General features: G+C 40.2%; 1 protein-coding gene across 2 annotated transcripts in view; it reads right to left on the minus strand.

The window, feature by feature from the left end:
• Positions 1-4,888: 4,888 nt before the first annotated feature.
• Znf605 (zinc finger protein 605) overlaps positions 4,889-17,078 on the minus strand; it is a 19,115-nt gene continuing 6,925 nt past the window's right edge. Inside the window, exons 3-5 of one of the 2 annotated variants that reach the window (XM_029534719.1) lie at positions 11,962-12,082; positions 11,413-11,505; positions 4,889-7,405 (exon numbers count right to left, since the gene is read on the minus strand). In XM_029534719.1, the coding sequence (XP_029390579.1) occupies positions 5,538-7,405; positions 11,413-11,505; positions 11,962-12,082 (2,082 nt within the window). In that variant the 3' untranslated portion in view covers positions 4,889-5,537. Of the gene's footprint in view, positions 7,406-9,400; positions 9,461-11,412; positions 11,506-11,961; positions 12,083-17,078 lie in introns of those variants that run through there. The other variant, XM_029534720.1, reaches the window with a different exon arrangement.

Raw genomic sequence — 17,078 nt, forward strand, 5'->3', positions numbered from 1 at the left:
AGAAGGATCCTGTTTGTGTGCCGCGTCATTTCTTGCTGGCGGGAAGGTAGCGCGGGACAGACACAGTTCTACGGACACCTAACATGATTGGTTTCCAAGGGTATAGAACATAACAGACTATGTAATCAACTTGGCAGTAGAAAGTTTCCTATTGACGGCAAAAACAGCTGAGCGGTGGTGGTGCACGTGTTTAATCTGAGCACTTGGGAGTCAGAGATAGGAGGATTTCTGAGTTTGAGGCCAGCCTGGTCTACAAAGTGAGTTCCAGGACAGCCAGGGCTATACAGAGAAACCCTGTCTCGAAAAAAAAACAAAAAAACAAACACAAACAAAAACAAAACAAAAGAAAAGAAAAAGAAAACAAAAAACAAAACCAAAAACAGCAGAAACATATGAGAAAGTTTCCTTATAATGGGAGGCTAGTCAGGAAACTGTTACTTGGCCTTATCATTTTACCTAGGCCTTAACAATTTTAAATACTTGTAATAAAATGGAATCTGTGCATCTAAACATAGAAAAGAAACAATATTAATACTAGACCATAGGAATTTTAAAATTTCCTTACAATCTTTCAGAGTCACCACTGGTAACATTGTTAACTAAATTGCTGCTATGTGGTGCATAATACTGTAGTTGGATCATTCTGGGTTCTATCATTCAAACAAAAATAAATAGTAGATTGACGTTCCATGCATAGCAATACCCATGAATTTCTTCCCTACAGGGAAGGCTCCTACGCTAATTCCCCTTTATTTAATATTATGCTATAAATGGAGGATATCAATAAACATTCCTGTCCATAAACTTGTTTAAACATTTGCATCATGAAACTAAGCATGCTTAAAAACGCAACCTCCATGTGAAAATATATGAAGGTTCCCTGAATGAAATTCTCATACTTTAGATGTGACTTTATCCTTCTTAATTGTCATCATTATTCATGCTTAGGTAATCCCATCTTTTCTGTAGGTATTTTAGCCAGTTCAGGTGTAGCACAGGCTTTATAAACTTTTTGGGTTGGGTTACTGCAGAGGTTTATGTATAAATTCCAGGTGGAAACTGGTTCCAGGGCCATGACCATGTGCCCAAACTATAAAACTTTGGTATTTGTCACTTCCACTGTAATATTAAAACAAAGTGGAAATAAGGTATTTGGTAAGATTTTCACAAATGTCGATCTATGGTCTATGAGAACATGTACTAGTAGCAGATGCTCACAATTAGTAAGTGTTCATTTGAACAAGAGAAAACAACGAAAAATACCATTTAATAGGGGCTAAAAGATGACTCGGTAGGGGAGCAGGGCGGGGGGAGGGTATAGGGAACTTTCGGGATAGCATTTGAAATGTAAATAAAGAAAATGTTTAATTAATAAAAAAAAAGATGACTCAGTGGTTTAGAGGACTTGTAGCTAGCTCGTGCATTGGGTCCACATTTGATTCCCAACACCCATATGGTGGAATATAACGATCTGTAACTCCTGCTCCAGGGGACACGATGCCCTCTTTCTTACACTCTCCACTGGTACCAGCATGGATCTAGTACACAAATATACAAGCATACAGGCAAAACATTCATACATATAAAATTTTAAACTTTTTAAAAAGAACATTTAATAAAGGGTTTATTTACAGATGTGTGTTCAGAATTAAACCAAACAGTATTGGGCAAGGACTCAGGGTAGTTACCATCTTTAACTCTGAAAAGTAAGGTGTATTGTTAGCTGAAAGCCAGAGATCTTCAGTCACATAAGAGAGGCTCCTAGCCACATAGAAGTACCAAAGTCAAGGCCCAGCAGAGAAACAGGAATGGGACAGATCTCACCTCTTATTGGTTCAAACCTAGGAAGAAGTTCCAGGAAGACAGAGACTGAGTTGCTAGATAAAGGTAAAAGGTCACCAACACAGAACCAGTACCACATACATTTCCTGATCTTCAGTTGCTCCAAAAGCAGCTCACCAGGGTCCAAGGAACAGATGACACAGTCTGTTAAACAATATTCATTTAAGTCCTATTAAACATCCAGGTGCCTAGGAGCTTAAAATATGTTACAAGTACTTTGGTCCTAAACAGTCAATTTATTCAAACAAAGTATCTTAAACTATTTTTCATCTTCCCATATAGCATGTATTTCAAGAACTCTTCATTCCCTATTCAAACTCATTCCAAATGTCTACTCTGAATTGTTTCCTGCAGCTTCGTTTGATGTGTCTTTCTTGAGGACCCTTTATCTTCTAATTTAAATCTCTGCCCAAGTGACATGCTGCCACCCTTTGTTCCTGTGTATGTATTATCCTTCTTCTTCTTCAAGTGTCTTAAACCTGTTCAGTCCATCACTAGTTCTCACCAGTCTGAGGGTTTCCTTGCATTTCAGCATTGGGTTCTTGGAGCTTCCTCAAAAGGCAGGGTTAGTTTTTGGTTTATTTGTTTTGTCCTTGTTGTTTTAAAATCATACTTGGAACATTTTCAGCTCTGCCTCAAAAAATTTTTAGGTCTTTGAGACAATCACTATCCTCCTGCCCCACTTGACCGAAGGGGATGATCTGGCTTCTAACACTTTCGTTTTCTTCATTTGGCAGTGCAGGCAATTGAACCACTATTCTGCTCAAGCCAGATAAATGCTACACCAACTAGCTTATAAACCACAGTTCAAAGGCTTTATTTGTTTATTTAGTTCTGTCTTCTCTTTTTGTATATCATTGTAATAATTGTTATTTTTGTTTATCAAGCTTACTGGTTTATTTACAATGTCCAAACTGCTTTTAATTCCACTTAAGCATTAAAAAAAATCCTTTTAGCAATGTTTTGATCTCTACTAGTTCCATGTGAACTTCTAAAAAGTTTACACACACACACACACTTTAAAAACCAAATCAAAGCTGGGCAGTGGTAGCGCACTCCTTTAATCCCAGCATTTGGGAGGCAGAGGCAGGCAGATTTCTGAGTTCGAGGCCAGCCTGGTCTACAAAGTGAGTTCCAGGACAGCCAGAGCTATACAGAGAAACCCTGTCTCGAAAAACCAAAAAAAAAAAAAAAAAAAAAAGGAAACGTATCTTGACTCTCAGGTGTCACCAAATTTGTATTTATTGGTACTTTATTAATTATACTTAATTTTAGCCAAAAGCCTGAAAGATCACTCACAGTCACAGACACACACACACACACACACACTATATATATATATATATATATATATATATATATATATATATATATATATATATATATACATATAATTTTTAATATATGTGCAGACCCCATATCTGGGTCTATTTCTGTTGACAAATTTTTCTTCCGGTTATGAATAAGTTATATTTTCTTGCTTCTTCTTTTTCTCTCTTCAAGACACACTTTCTTTGTATAACAGCCCTGGCTCTCCTGCCTCCTGAATACTAGGATTAAAGGTGTGCCCCACCATACCTGGCACTTTCTTGCTTCTTTGAATGCCTTTTTTTTTTTTTTTTGAAAACTCATTATGTAGACCAGACTGGCCTGGATCTCAGAGATCTGCCTGCCTCTGCTTCCAGAGTGCTGGGATTAAAGGTGCTGCCTGGCTCACCAGGTGACATTTTAGGTCAGACACTATGGACCCACTGTAGGAATAATTAGTGCTAATTCTGAACCATCTATCTGTGACATGCTGCCCATGCTTTCCAAGTTGTTTTGCCTCTGACTGGTAGGAACCTGTTTCCTTCATTCAATGAGTCACTTTCTGTCCTGGGCTTTCTATCCTGGCCTCAAGATGTTTACTTTATCAGAGAGATGTGTAATCTTTTGATTAAGCCAAAGGACTCAAGAGAAATCCTTCAGATTTCTGATGTCCTGCTGCAAAGTTCCATCTTCTCTAAGACTTTCCTTGGAACTTGTAGATACTATGGCCTCCCACAAAGCCAAGCCTGTCTTTGCAGTTCAGCAGAACTGAGTTTAGTTTTGAACATGAACACCTGAAAACTGACACCAGGCAATATGCTGGGTAAGTATAGGGTTCAGCTCCATTTGCCTGCCTAAGCTGGAGATGACTAACTTATGTTTATATCCGAAAGTCATTGTTACTCATGAGATGGATTCAACTTAAGTGCCTAACTACATGAATAAAAAAAGCAAATACAATATGTGTACACAGGAGTATTATTCAGCCACCAAAGAGTGAATTTCTGAGATTTGTAGAAATACATATGGAACTCAAGGACATGTGATGTGAAATAAGTCCAACAATGAAAGTCAAACACCACACACACATTTTTAAAACACTAATAATGATTTTAAGGAGAAAATAAAAGTTATTAGAACCTGGGGAGGATGTGGAAGGAGAATGGGCAGAGGATAGTAAATGAGTTCAGGTGTGCAACTGTAGAGATTAGCTTCAAATGTTCCACAGCACAGCAATGGAACTGCACAAAACAAAACTAAGTATTTAAAATTAGCAAATAGAAACCAGGTGTGGTGGCACACGCAACCAGGTATGCTTTAATCCCAGCACTCGGGTGGTCGTGGCAGGCATATCTTTGTGAGTTCAAAGCCAGTCTGGTCTACATAGGGAGTTCCAGGCCAGATAAGGCTATACAGTAAGACCCTTTCTCAACAGCATAAAGCTAATATAGAGGGTTTTTGAATATTCCTAATAGAAAAATAATAAATATATAAAGTAATACACATTATGTTAATTACCCAGATCTGATCATTACACTTTATGTATGTGTATTGAAATGACATACTGAATCCCAAAATACATAGAACTTCTAGATGGTAATTAAAAACATTAAACAGGGCTGGTGAGATAGCTCAGCGGGTAAGAGCACCAACTGCTCTTCCAAAGGTGCAGAGTTCAAATCCCAGCAACCACATTGTGGCTCACAACCATCCTTAACAAGATCTGACTCCCTCTTCTGGAGTGTCTGAAGACAACTACAGTGTACTTACATATAATAAATAAATCTTTAAAAAAACATTAAACAATATTTCACATATATTGTACAGTTTCCAGTTGTTTAAGGCAGGAGAGTCCATCTGGTCCATTACTCCTCTACAGTAGAAAGCAGACATCTTCACAAATACACTGGCTGGTTAAAACAGACAACTTTTTGCAGTAGTTCATATGTAATGAACACAACTCCCTCACAAAAATCACTTGAGTAGGATCACACTAATTACACTCTTCCTCAGAGTACCCTTTGTTAGCATTCTTTAGTGGTCAGTGGGTGGTCCCTTTCAGATGAGGTCTCTGGCTCACTTGCAATAATAGCTTTTCTCCTGTTTAATACTTGTAACTTCTGACTAGAGGCTCTATCTAGCACTCTCTCTCCAAGTACTGAAACCATTGTTACCATGATAACTTATCTCAGGCGCCCTAAGCTGCGTCTTCTGGGGAAATTTCTTTTCATATCGTCTACCTCTACCAACAGCCTCTTTTTTTCATTCTGATTCCCAACTCCTAAAGCTTTTTCAGCAGTCATGGTCTTGATAGACTCTTCTGAACCATCTCAAGAAGTGTTAGGGGGACATCTGAACCCGACGGCATCTATCCAAACTCCCTGCATTTATACGGCCTTTATCATATGATCTTTTTGATGTTTGATAAGGTGTGACTTCTTGTTGAAGATACTCCCACACTGACTACACCTATAGCACTTAGCTCTTGTATGAATTGGCTCATGCCTCATTAGATGTGATTTTCTAGTGAAAGACCTCCCACATTCACCACAAGTATAAGGCCTCTCTCCCGTATGGATTTTCTGATGGCTCATAAGCTGTGTCTTCTCAAAAAAAGCTTTTTCACAACCACTGCATTTATAGGTCTTCTCCCCTGTATGGTGTCTCTGATGCTTAATGAGCTGCACCTTTTGAACAAACGCTTTCCCACACTCACTGCACTCAAAGGGTTTCTCCCCCGTGTGGATTCTCTGATGCCGAAGGAGCTGTGGCTTCCATGCAAAGGCTTTTCCACAGTCACCGCATCCAAAGGGCTTTTCCCCAGTGTGGGTTCTCTTGTGATGAAGGAGGCTCGACTTCTCAGTGAAGGCTTTCCCACAGTCACCACATTTGAAGGGTTTCTCACCTGTGTGTGTTCTCTGGTGTGATATTACGCTTGACCTCTGGGAGAAGGCCCTTCCACACAGATTGCATTTGTAAGGTTTCTCCCCAGTGTGAGTTCTTTGATGTGTCAGGAGCGATGACCTTCCAGGGAATGTTTTTCCACACTCAGCACACCTATGTGGTTTCTCTCCTAAGTGGCTTTTTGGATGTGTCAGGAGCTGTGACTTTTCAGGGAATATTTTTCCACACTCAGCACACCCATTCGGTTTCTTCCTGAAGTGCCTTTTTTGATGTCTCATTAGCTCTGACTTCTTGAAAAAGGCTTCTTCAAAGTCATAACATTTCTTCTCTCCTGTATGGGTCATGTGATGTTTAGCAAGTTGTGGCTTTCTGATGAAGGCCTCACTACATTCCAAGCTTCCATGTGGTTTCTCTCCAGTGTGAATCCTTTGATGCCTCATGAGAAGTGAGTTCCTCCTGAAAGGTTTTTTGAATTCACTGCATACATAAGGTTTCTTCCCTCTATGTGACCTTCGATGAGTAATGAGTTGTGAATTCCAAAAGAAAGCTTTTCTACCCTCACTACATTTATAGGGTTTTTCTCCTGTATGTGTTCTTCGGTGAATGATAAGTTTCAATTTCTGAGAGAAAGCTTTCCCACAATCACTGCAATGATACGTTTTATTTATTGTGTGAATCATCTCCTGCCTGTTTTGCTGTGGTTCCCTGCTGTAGGCTTTTCCACGTGTGCAGGGCTTCTGTCCAGTATGAGTTCTCTGATGCTGAATGACCAGGGACTTCCCACTGAAAGCCTTCTGACGTTCATCGCAAGCCTCTGCTTCTTCTACTGAGTGAGTCTTTTGGTGAATAGCAATCGGGAACGTTTGTGCAAAAGTTTTGCCACACCCACTGCACTGACAGGGCTTGTCTCCTGTATGATTTCTCTGGTGTGCTATAAGCTGCGATTTCTTGTTAAAAATTCTACCACATTCCATACATAAAAAGATTCCTGAATGTGTCATTTGATTTGTAACGAGCTGTGATTCATTACTGCTTGCTTTTCTGTACTTATCACAATCATGGGATTTTCTTTTACTGTAGGGTCTGTCAAATTTTAGATAAAATAACAATTTCTTACTGACTTTATTTTTTTTTCTTCCACAGTTACTTTTTGGAATAAAAAAATTTAAAGGATTGTTTAGACTCTTTTCACATGTACCATATATATGGAATCTCATTTCTAAATAAACAGAGTTCATGCTTGACTGACATATTTCCTCCAAAACTTTATCTCCATTGACTCTCTCCATCCTTTTAAGCTTGTCTTGTTTATCTTGAGGCCATAGTTCAGAATAACTGTCTAGCCAGATCTCTAAAAAGAAAAAAAAGAAATGTACCACACTATATAGATTCTTCAATGATTGTATTTAAAAATAAAACTTCTAGCCGGGCGTTGGTGGTGCACGCCTTTAATCCCAGCACTTGGGAGGCAGAGGCAGGCGGATTTCTGAGTTCGAGGCCAGCCTGGTCTACAGAGTGAGTTCCAGAACAGCCAGGACTACAAAGAGAAACCCTGTCTCGAAAAACAAAAAAAACAAACAAACAAACAAAAAAAACCCAAAAAATAAAAATAAAAATAAAAATAAAATAAAAATAAAACTTCTAAAATAGAGCCTACTATTCTGGAAAGAAGGTAAGCCCTCAAATAATATATACTAATTAAAATGAATTGGTTTTCTGTTTGTTTGTTTGTTTTGGAAACAGTTTTATTATATAGCTCACAGAGACCTCAAACTACAAATTCCACCTGACTTAATTCTCATAAATACTAGAACTCCAGACATTTGTCTTGGACAATGAAACATGAAAATTAAACTTAGAATTACAAGTGTTATAAATATGCAGTAACCTATGATTTTCAAGTATACATTCAGACTCAGATGCAAAAGATTATAGAAGGCAGGTAATTACTCAAAATATACTGAAACTGAAAATAAACAAATATAAACATTATAACATACTCTGCTTTTGAATGACATAAAAAAAATGGCCAAAATTCAGAGCAAGTACAAGCTACAAACTTTTTATCTGAAAGATGAGAAGTACTAATTTTCTGTACCATAATTACATTACGAAAACCCACAGAAGCTGGTAATGGTGACCCACATTTTTTTTAAAAAAGGTTTTTGGCAAAGGGTTTCTCTGTATAGCCCTGGCTCTCCTGGAACTCCCTCTGTAGCCCAGGCTGCCCTCAGACTCAGAAATCCTCCTGCCTCTACTTCCCAAGTGCTGGGATTAAAGGTGTGTGCCACTACGGCCTGGGGTTGGCACATGCTTTATTCCTAGTCCTTGGACCGAAGAGGCAGGTAGATCTTTCAAGTTCCAGGATACACAGTGAGATCCTGTCTCAATCAATCAACCAACCAACCAAGCAACCAATCAATGAAGGAAGGAAACAATCTCAGAGCCAGCAAGATGACTTAATGAGTAAAGGTGTCTGCTGTCAACCATGACGGCCTAAGTTCGTTTCCAGAACCCACACAGTGGAAGAAGAAAACACACACACAAAATAAAAATGAGAAATTAAATAATCTCCCTTAAGATCATCAACTGAGAGACTGTAGAGATGGTTCAGTGGTTAAGAGCACTGACTGTTCTTCCAGGGATTCTGAGTTCAATTCCCAGCAACCACATGGTGGCTCACCACCATCTGTCATGGGATCCGATGCCTTCTTCTGGTGTGTCTAAAGACAGCTACAGTGTACTCATATAAATAAAATAAACAAATCTTTTTTAAAAAAAAATCAACTGAATCATTGGCAACAGTAGCTTGACCATCATTAAAACAAGGTTTAGCCTTTAACATATTTGTATTACAATTTTTTTATGTATATGTCTGTGTGCACGCTCAAGCACACAGGCATTCTTGAAAATCAAAGGGCAACTTGAGGAATCAGTTCTGTCTACCACGTGGGGTTCAATAAGGGTGTCATGGTTGGTTGCAAGTACCTTTATTGACTGAGCCATCTCAACATCTGCTCTGTAGGCCAGGCTGAGCTTAAACTTGTGGTGCCCCTTCTGTCTCACTGTCTCAGCCTCTCAAATTTACTACTATCAAAGTCTGACATTTATCCCTTTTTAATTGGATCAATAATTAAACATATAAACAAATATAGATAGATAGATGATAGATAGATAGATATAGTATTGAATTCCACACAATTGCTTATTAAGCTTGTTTTTGCTGAATTGATTTTTCCATCATTTTGCTTGTTTTCTGGTAATGGGAATTGAACCAAAGGCCTTGTGCAAGTTAGGCAAAATCATTCCATTCTATCTGTTTCTCTTTTTTGAGAGAAGGACTCACCTGTGAATTGTGGACTCAAATGCATGATAAAGTCTAGACTGGCTTCCAACTTACTCCTCTCCTGTCTCTACTTCACAGGTGCAAAGATTAGAAGCATATGCCTCCTCGGGTGGCTTTACTGAATATTTTGAGGATTTTATTGAGAGAGAGAGAGAGAGAGAGAGAGAGAGATTGACGGTGGCCTGGTTGTCTTGGAACTTTCTCTCTCTGTAGATTAGGCTGGCCTCAGACTTAGAGCGTTCCACCTATTCCTACCTCCCAAGAGCTGGAATTAAAGGCATGTGCCATCCTGTCCCGATTACTGAATACTTGAAAGTGACATTGTGGATCACTGTCCTCTGAGTATAACAGCAATATCACCTTCACTGACTCAGTTGAGCTCTTTAATGTAGGGCTTGATGATATTCCATCACAGCAGATGGTCGTGTTGGTTAGGTTTGGCAACTTAATACGTGCTAGAGTCATCTGAGAAGAGGAAATCTCAACCAAGAAAAATGTCCCATCATATTTGCCTGTAGGCAAGGCTGTAGGACATTTTCGAGATTGATAATTGATGTGGAAGGGCCCAGCCCACTGTGGTCAGTGCCATCCGTGGGTAGGTGGTCCTGGAGTAGAGAAAAGAAACTGAGCAAATCAGGAGGAACAAAACAAAACAAAAACCTAGAAGTCAGGCACGGTGGTAAATGCTTTTAATCTCAGTATTTAGGAGGCAGAATCGGGAGGATCACCGTGAGTTCAAAGCCAGCCTGGTCAACAAAGTGAATTCCAGAACAGTCAGAGCTACATAGTAAAACTCTGTCTCAAAAACAAACCAAAAAGGAGTTAGGATGTAGTTCAGTAGTATATTACTTGCATAGTATATGTAAAATACTGGCATCAATCCCTAGTACTGCATACCCCGTGTATATATAAACTCTATTTAATCTAAAGTAATGAATTGTAGTAAATAATAATAAAACAATTGATTTATATATTTAAAGGTTTAGGAATAAAATTGTGTCAGAAAACAAAAACAAAACCCAAAACCCTTAAACTAGGCATAATAGCTTATACCTATGATCCCAGCAATCTAAAGGCTAGGTAGGAAAAGTACCATGTGTACCAGGTTAGTCTGAGCTACGCAGTGAGTTTCAAGCCACCCAGGGCTGTAGACTGAGAATCTACATAAGAAAATTGAAAATTGCCGGGCGTGGTGGCGCACGCCTTTAATCCCAGCACTCGGGAGGCAGAGGCAGGTGGATTTCTGAGTTCGAGGCCAGCCTGGACTACAAAGTGAGTTCCAGGACAGCCAGGGCTATACAGAGAAACCCTGTCTTGAAAAAAAATACCAAAAAAAAAAATTCCTTTTGGGCTGGTGAGATGGCTCAGTGGGTAAGAGCACCCGACTGCTCTTCTGAAGGTCCAGAGTTCAAATCCCAGCAACCACATGGTGGCTCACAACCATCCATAACACGATCGATCTGATGCCCTCTTCTGGAGTGTTTGAAGACAGCTACAATGTACTTACATATAATAAATAAATAAATCTTAAAAAAAAAAAAAAAAAGAAAATTGAAAATTATTTAAGCTGATTTGACTAAGTTACACCATTGCTGCTATTGGGTGAGGCATGTGTGTAATTGATGCACTTTGCTTCTGTCGCACGATGGTCTATGGAATCCTTAATTCTACCGCTTTCTCCAAAAGAATAGCCCTACTTCCAGTCCAGTTTATAATTCTGACTTCAGCACAGCATCTAGTAATCTTTAAAAATTCTGACAGATTCAAAGTTTTATCATGATTCCTAGGCCTTTATAGCCCCTCTTTTCTCCCCTGACCCTTCTACTACATCTCATAATACTCTGAAATATTTAAATACAAAGATATTTTCTACCCTGGGACCTTTGCCACCATAGATGTCTAAAGATTTAGGAACTTTAAATAAAATTTATGAACAACACTTCAAATGTACTCACCTGTTCCTTAAAGTTTTAAGACTTAATTTTCACCCTTCCTAATTTGTGGTTTCTTACCTAAAAAATTTTGATTTAGGTTTTCTTCATCCATTAACCGTGACTCTTGCTGGTCTAGCTTGAAAGCTACATCAGGTTTGGTGGTTTGATTACCTATAAATTAGAAGCAGAGAATTTGAACCCAATTGCTTTATTTAGTTGAGAGACTCAAACATAAGGAAATTTTATTATAAAGACCAGGAAATACAGGGCTGGAGAGATGGTTCAGTGGTTAAGAGCATTTGCCAGGGTTCAGTTCCCAGCATGGTGGTTCATGATCATTTGTAACTCTAGTTCCATGGAATCCAACCCACCTCTTCTGACCTTTGTGGGCACCAGATATGTATGTGATGCAAATGCATACAAGCAAAACACACATGCACACAAAATAAATCTTAAAAAAAACATTAAAGACCATAAAATAAAGCAAGTGATCAAAAAAATCGCTTTATATATATAGAAATGGTATAGAAATGAGGGGATTTGAAATTTGAAACTAATATCTAAATCAGCAAACACATCGAAGGAATGCTTACTAGCCACACACTAAATTACAGCAGAGACACTCACCCAAGAAGACAAGGCTGCTGCAGTTCTCCAACATCACATCTCTGTATAAACTCTTTTGAGTAGGGCTAAGCAGCTGCCACTGGTCCCAGGAGAAGTCTACAGCCACATCCTCAAATGATATCTGAAAAGCACAATCTCTGTTTGATGTGAAGTGATGTGAAGTGACTCTCATGGGGGCCTTGCAGGGCAAAGGCCTGGGTCACCTCTGCGGTCTCTGACTCTTAGCACTGGTGTTAGGCTTTTAAGTGTGGGCTGACCTCACCAACCACGGTTGAAGAGATAATAACGGGTTGAAGACACGGGATGCTCTGTCACAGATTAGGTTCTCAGAGAACGTAACTTCCTTCCTAAGAGTTCTTTCTCTCCCTAGGAAAGTCTGGCGGTAACACTGTCAGGTAACCTAGCACAGAGCCACACACAGCAAGAAACCATGTCTCAAACGTTCCTTCGAGGATGTAAGAACTAGAGCTTCTCCTTAGTGCACCTTGAGATGGCCTCAATCTTTTTGAACATCTGCTGTTGTGTGTTATTCAAGACCCTGTTCAAGAATCAAAGATATACGCATCCAATAAACCACAGAAACTGTTAAGATAAATGCTTTTTTTTTTTTCCCTCAGTCAATGAGCATTGGGACAATTAGTCACTCAGAAATGAATACAGTGATATACTAATATTATATTATACTTTGAAGATCAAATAAAATGTTATTCAAGTTTGTATAATTGTGGGCGTGGTTGATTCACAATCTGTAATCCCAGGCACTAGAGAGGCTGGGGTGGGGAGCCAGACTTAGCTACATAGCAAGATTTCCCTGGCTAGGAGTGATGGTCTATGAGTTCTAGGCCAGCCAAGGGTGCATAGTGTCTCACTGAGGGTTTCCATTGCTGTGAAGAGACACCATGACCAAGCCAAGAGGACACTATTTAATTGGGGCTGGCTTACAGTTTCAGAGGTTCAGTCCATTGTCATCATGGACAGGAAGCACAACAGGGTGCAGACAGACATGTTGCTGGAGAAGGAGCTGAGAGTTCTACATCTTTATCCGAAGGCAGTCTGAAGGAGACAGTCTCTTACACTGGGCAGATCCTGAGCATAGGAGTCCTCAAAGTCTACCTACACGGTGACACACTTCCTCCAACAACGCCACACCTCCTCCAATAAGGTCACACCTCCTAATAGTGCCAAGTATTCAAATACATGAGTCTATGGGGGCCAAACCTATTCGCATGGTGAGACCTGTAGAGAATGCCTTGTGTATTGTATGGAGGCATCGCCTGACAATTAAAAAGCCTATGGTCTATGGCTTAGTCAGGAAATAGAGGTGTGATATCTGGGAGAGAGAAAGGATTCTGGGAGAGAGCCAGGCACTGGGAAATTCACAGGGAAAGTGTGAGGAGATAGACTGATGCATGGTACCCGAGCATAGGTAACCAGTCACGCGGCAGAATGTAGGTTAAAAATAATTGAGTTACCTAAGGTTTTGTTGTGGTTTTGGTCTAACACTTGCATTATGTTATTTGAGTTCCCAAAATTGCATGAGAATCTATATGTAAGTCACTGAGGGTCCCTGCCCCCACTTGGTTCTGATTGGTAAATAAGTTGCCGGAGGCACTTTGGGACTCACAGGTAAAGGGATAAAAAGCAAAAAAAAGTAGAACCACTATGGTTGGAAAGCGAAAAGCTCAGGCCTGAGAAGTGCAGGAAGAAGAGGGCATATCAACATGTAAGAGACAGGAAACAGTGGTCCCAGGGGACACCCCCCCCCCCAAAACTGGGTCCTGGGTGGCTAGGATGGAATACAGGTGTACTGGTTGGTTTTGTGTCAACATGACACAGACTGGAGTTATCACAGCTTCAGTTGAGGAAGAGCCTCCATGAGATCCAGCTGTAAGGCATTTTCTCAATTAGTGATCAAGGGGGGAGGACCCCTTGTGGGTGGGGTCATCTCTGTGCTGGTATTCTTGGGTTCTATAAGAAAGCAAGTTGAAGCTGGGCATGGTGGCACACACCTTTAATCCCAGCACTCGGGAGGCAGAGGCAGGCAGATTTCTGAGTTCGAGGCCAGCCTGGTCTACAAAGTGAGTGAGTTCCAGGACAGGACAGCCAGGGCTATACAAAGAAACCCTGTCTCAAAAAAACAAAACAAAAAAAAAAAGAAAAGAAAAGAAAGCAAAAGCAAGTTGAACAAGCCAGGGTAAGCAAGCCAGTAAGGAACATCCCTCCATGGCCTCTGCATCAGCTCCTGCTTCCTGACTTGCTTGAGTTCCAGTCCTGACTTACTTTGGTGATGAACAGCAGTGTGGAAAGTGTAAGCTGAATAAACCCTTTCCTCCCCAACTTGCTTCTTGGTCATGATGTTTTGTGCAGGGATAGAAACCCTGACTAAGATAATAGGTCTTAGTAAGTAATAGCTCGGGAATATGGGAGGGGAGAGTGTGTTAGCCATGTGGCACTTTGGGAGTAGTGTAGCCATTAAGGCATATTAAATACACGGCTCTGGGCGGGGAGGGGGGCTGTTTCATTCAGGACCTCAGAATATTGAGGAACTCACTTTGCCAGGGTGATTCAGTAGCTTTATGACTACTGCAACAGTTTTGATCTAATTAGAGTAGAGCCTAGCTATATGATCAATGTATCTGTAAATATATTTTGAGTTTGAGTTTTATTTCTGGAAGCATGGGGCTGGGAGGAAGAATCAGCCATAACTTCTACAAAATGACGCTCAGCTTATGGTAATTAGTACTCAAGCTTACACCCTAAAAAGTCCTGTGTAAAAAGTGGGGGATAGTCAGACTAGCTAGAAAAAGAGGTCTGGTCGCTTTAAAATAAAATAAAAGAAAGAAAGAATGAAAACAGACCAAAGTGAAAGCTTTCCAGAACAGCACAAGACTAGCAGCTGGGAAGGAGGTTTCCTAGCCAAGGAGCAGGGACCCATAGAGAGATAGTACAGAAGACCACTTTTAAAGAAGCCCCCACTGGGCTGGAGAGATGGCTCAGTGGGTAAGAGCACTAACTGCTCTTCCAAAGGTCCTGAGTTCAAATCCCAGCAACCACACAGTGGCTCACAACCATCCATAATAAGATCTGACACCCTCTTCTGGTGTGTCTGAAGACAGCTACAGTGTACTTATTTATAATAATAAATAAATCTTTGGGCCTGAGCGAGCTGGGTCGGCTTGAGCAAGCAGAGGTCCTAAAAATTCAATTCCCAACAATCACATGAAGGCTCACAACCATCTGTACAACTACAGTGTACTCACATAATAAAATAAATAAATAAGAAAGAAAGAAAGAAAGAAAAGAAAGAAAAGAAAGAAAGAGAAAGAAAGAAAAGATCCCTTTTAGGTTTCATATGCATTGCTAATAGGCCCTGCAGCATCTTGGGAAGTCTAGACACAGAAGTTGGAGCTTCTCCTAAAGGCAGGAACCAGCTCTGGGTTACATAGAGACTGAATGTAGCCAATGTAAGGGCCGATGGCAAAACCTGTGGTGACTTCCTGGAGACCAAGCCACTTCAGGTTCTCTCAAACTTGGCACGAAGGTCAGCCCAATCCTGTCCTGTGGGAATTATTGGCCTGTGTTCACGGCATGCAGAAATGCAGCTCTAATTCTGCTTCAGCCAGCATCTGGAGTAAGGCAGAAATGCCTCTCTATGTAAACAAAGGGACAGGGTTGTGGACAGGTGCAGCACAATGTCTGAGCTAAAACGCAGCAGACACAGGAGACAGAGACAGGCAGGTCTATACAATAAAATCAGGACAAGACCCTCAACTGATAGATACAGCCACTTGCAAATGACAGTCTAAAATTCAAAGTGACAATTTTTTTTCCTTAAAAGCACTATATAGGTTTTTGCTTAATAATAGGAAGGGCCTGAGTAATTAAAAAAATATACATCAGTCTTAAATTTATATAAAAAGAAAGGGAAATATGGGCATATTTGCTCACGTAAGGTATGTTTATAATTTCAAACAGACAGATAATGCTTTTCTGTTGCCAAAAAGCATTTTGCCCTAGGAAAGATATTTTGCTGGTCAATGTGGGGACTCAGAGTTGGGGTTGGACAGAGTTGTTTTGCTTTTATCCAGTAGAAAAAGAAAATAAATCAATAAATCCAAGCCTTTGATCTCAATGCATTCGGGAGACAAAGGTGGGGACAGAAAGGTTCCTTGTAAGTTCACAGCCAGCCTCATCTACAAAACAAATCCAAGCCAGCTCGGGTTACACAGAGAAGCCCTGTCTCCATAGGCAATCATTGTTTCCTAGATTGTTCTGTTTTCAGTTATCAAGATGAAGGTGGTTATAAGTCCAGTGATTATGATGGCACTACACACCCTCTCTGAGAGAGGTCAAAATAAAACAGACCCAGGTAGGAAAGGGACTGCTAATGTGGATCAATCTATACTTTCAGTGACTTCAGACTGCCAGACAAAGGACATGCTACGTTGGAAGAGAAGCCCTGTATTTGTGTCAACAGGAAAGAAGAGGCTTTGGAGTCCTTCCAAAGTAATAAAGATCAGATTTGGTAGAGGGAGATCCCCTGAAGATCTCAGCTTCACACAGGAGAAAATCCAAAGGACCAAATGCTCTGGTGAAGTTTATTGCTAAACCCTCTGTTATAACAACTCTGAAACTGGCTGGGACGTCTATGTCTCCAGCCTGAACTTCCAATAGAGCTTGTTGGCTACAGGATTCTTATGACTTATTATGACATACCATCTTTCATATGTTATGAGTAGAGACTTACAGTTTGATTATATGATCACGCTAACTCCCAAAGAAAGATAGTTGTCTTTCACCTGCTCCAACAAAGAGCAGTAACTGGTCAGTAAACCTTGCACCTTCCATACACATGTCTTTATAGACTTAGATATTGCTTATAAAGTTTGTATAGTGCAGAATGGGAGGCCAAAACAGCAGCCCTTGAGGATGCTGGAATGCCTGTTTCCTGCTGTTTCCTCGAGAGACATGCTTCCAGAACAGCTTCAGGAAAGGATGCTGATCCCAGATGACTTTGCTTGGTCCAACTGATCCAGTCAGGACTTCATTTAAGCCTGCATTTTCTTAACGTACAGAGACTCGACAACAAACCCTACAGCTAGCTTTTTTTTTTTTTT

The sequence above is a fragment of the Mus pahari genome, unplaced genomic scaffold (genome assembly GCF_900095145.1).
Source record: "Mus pahari unplaced genomic scaffold, PAHARI_EIJ_v1.1 scaffold_7617_1, whole genome shotgun sequence".
Classification (NCBI taxonomy): domain Eukaryota; kingdom Metazoa; phylum Chordata; class Mammalia; order Rodentia; family Muridae; genus Mus; species Mus pahari.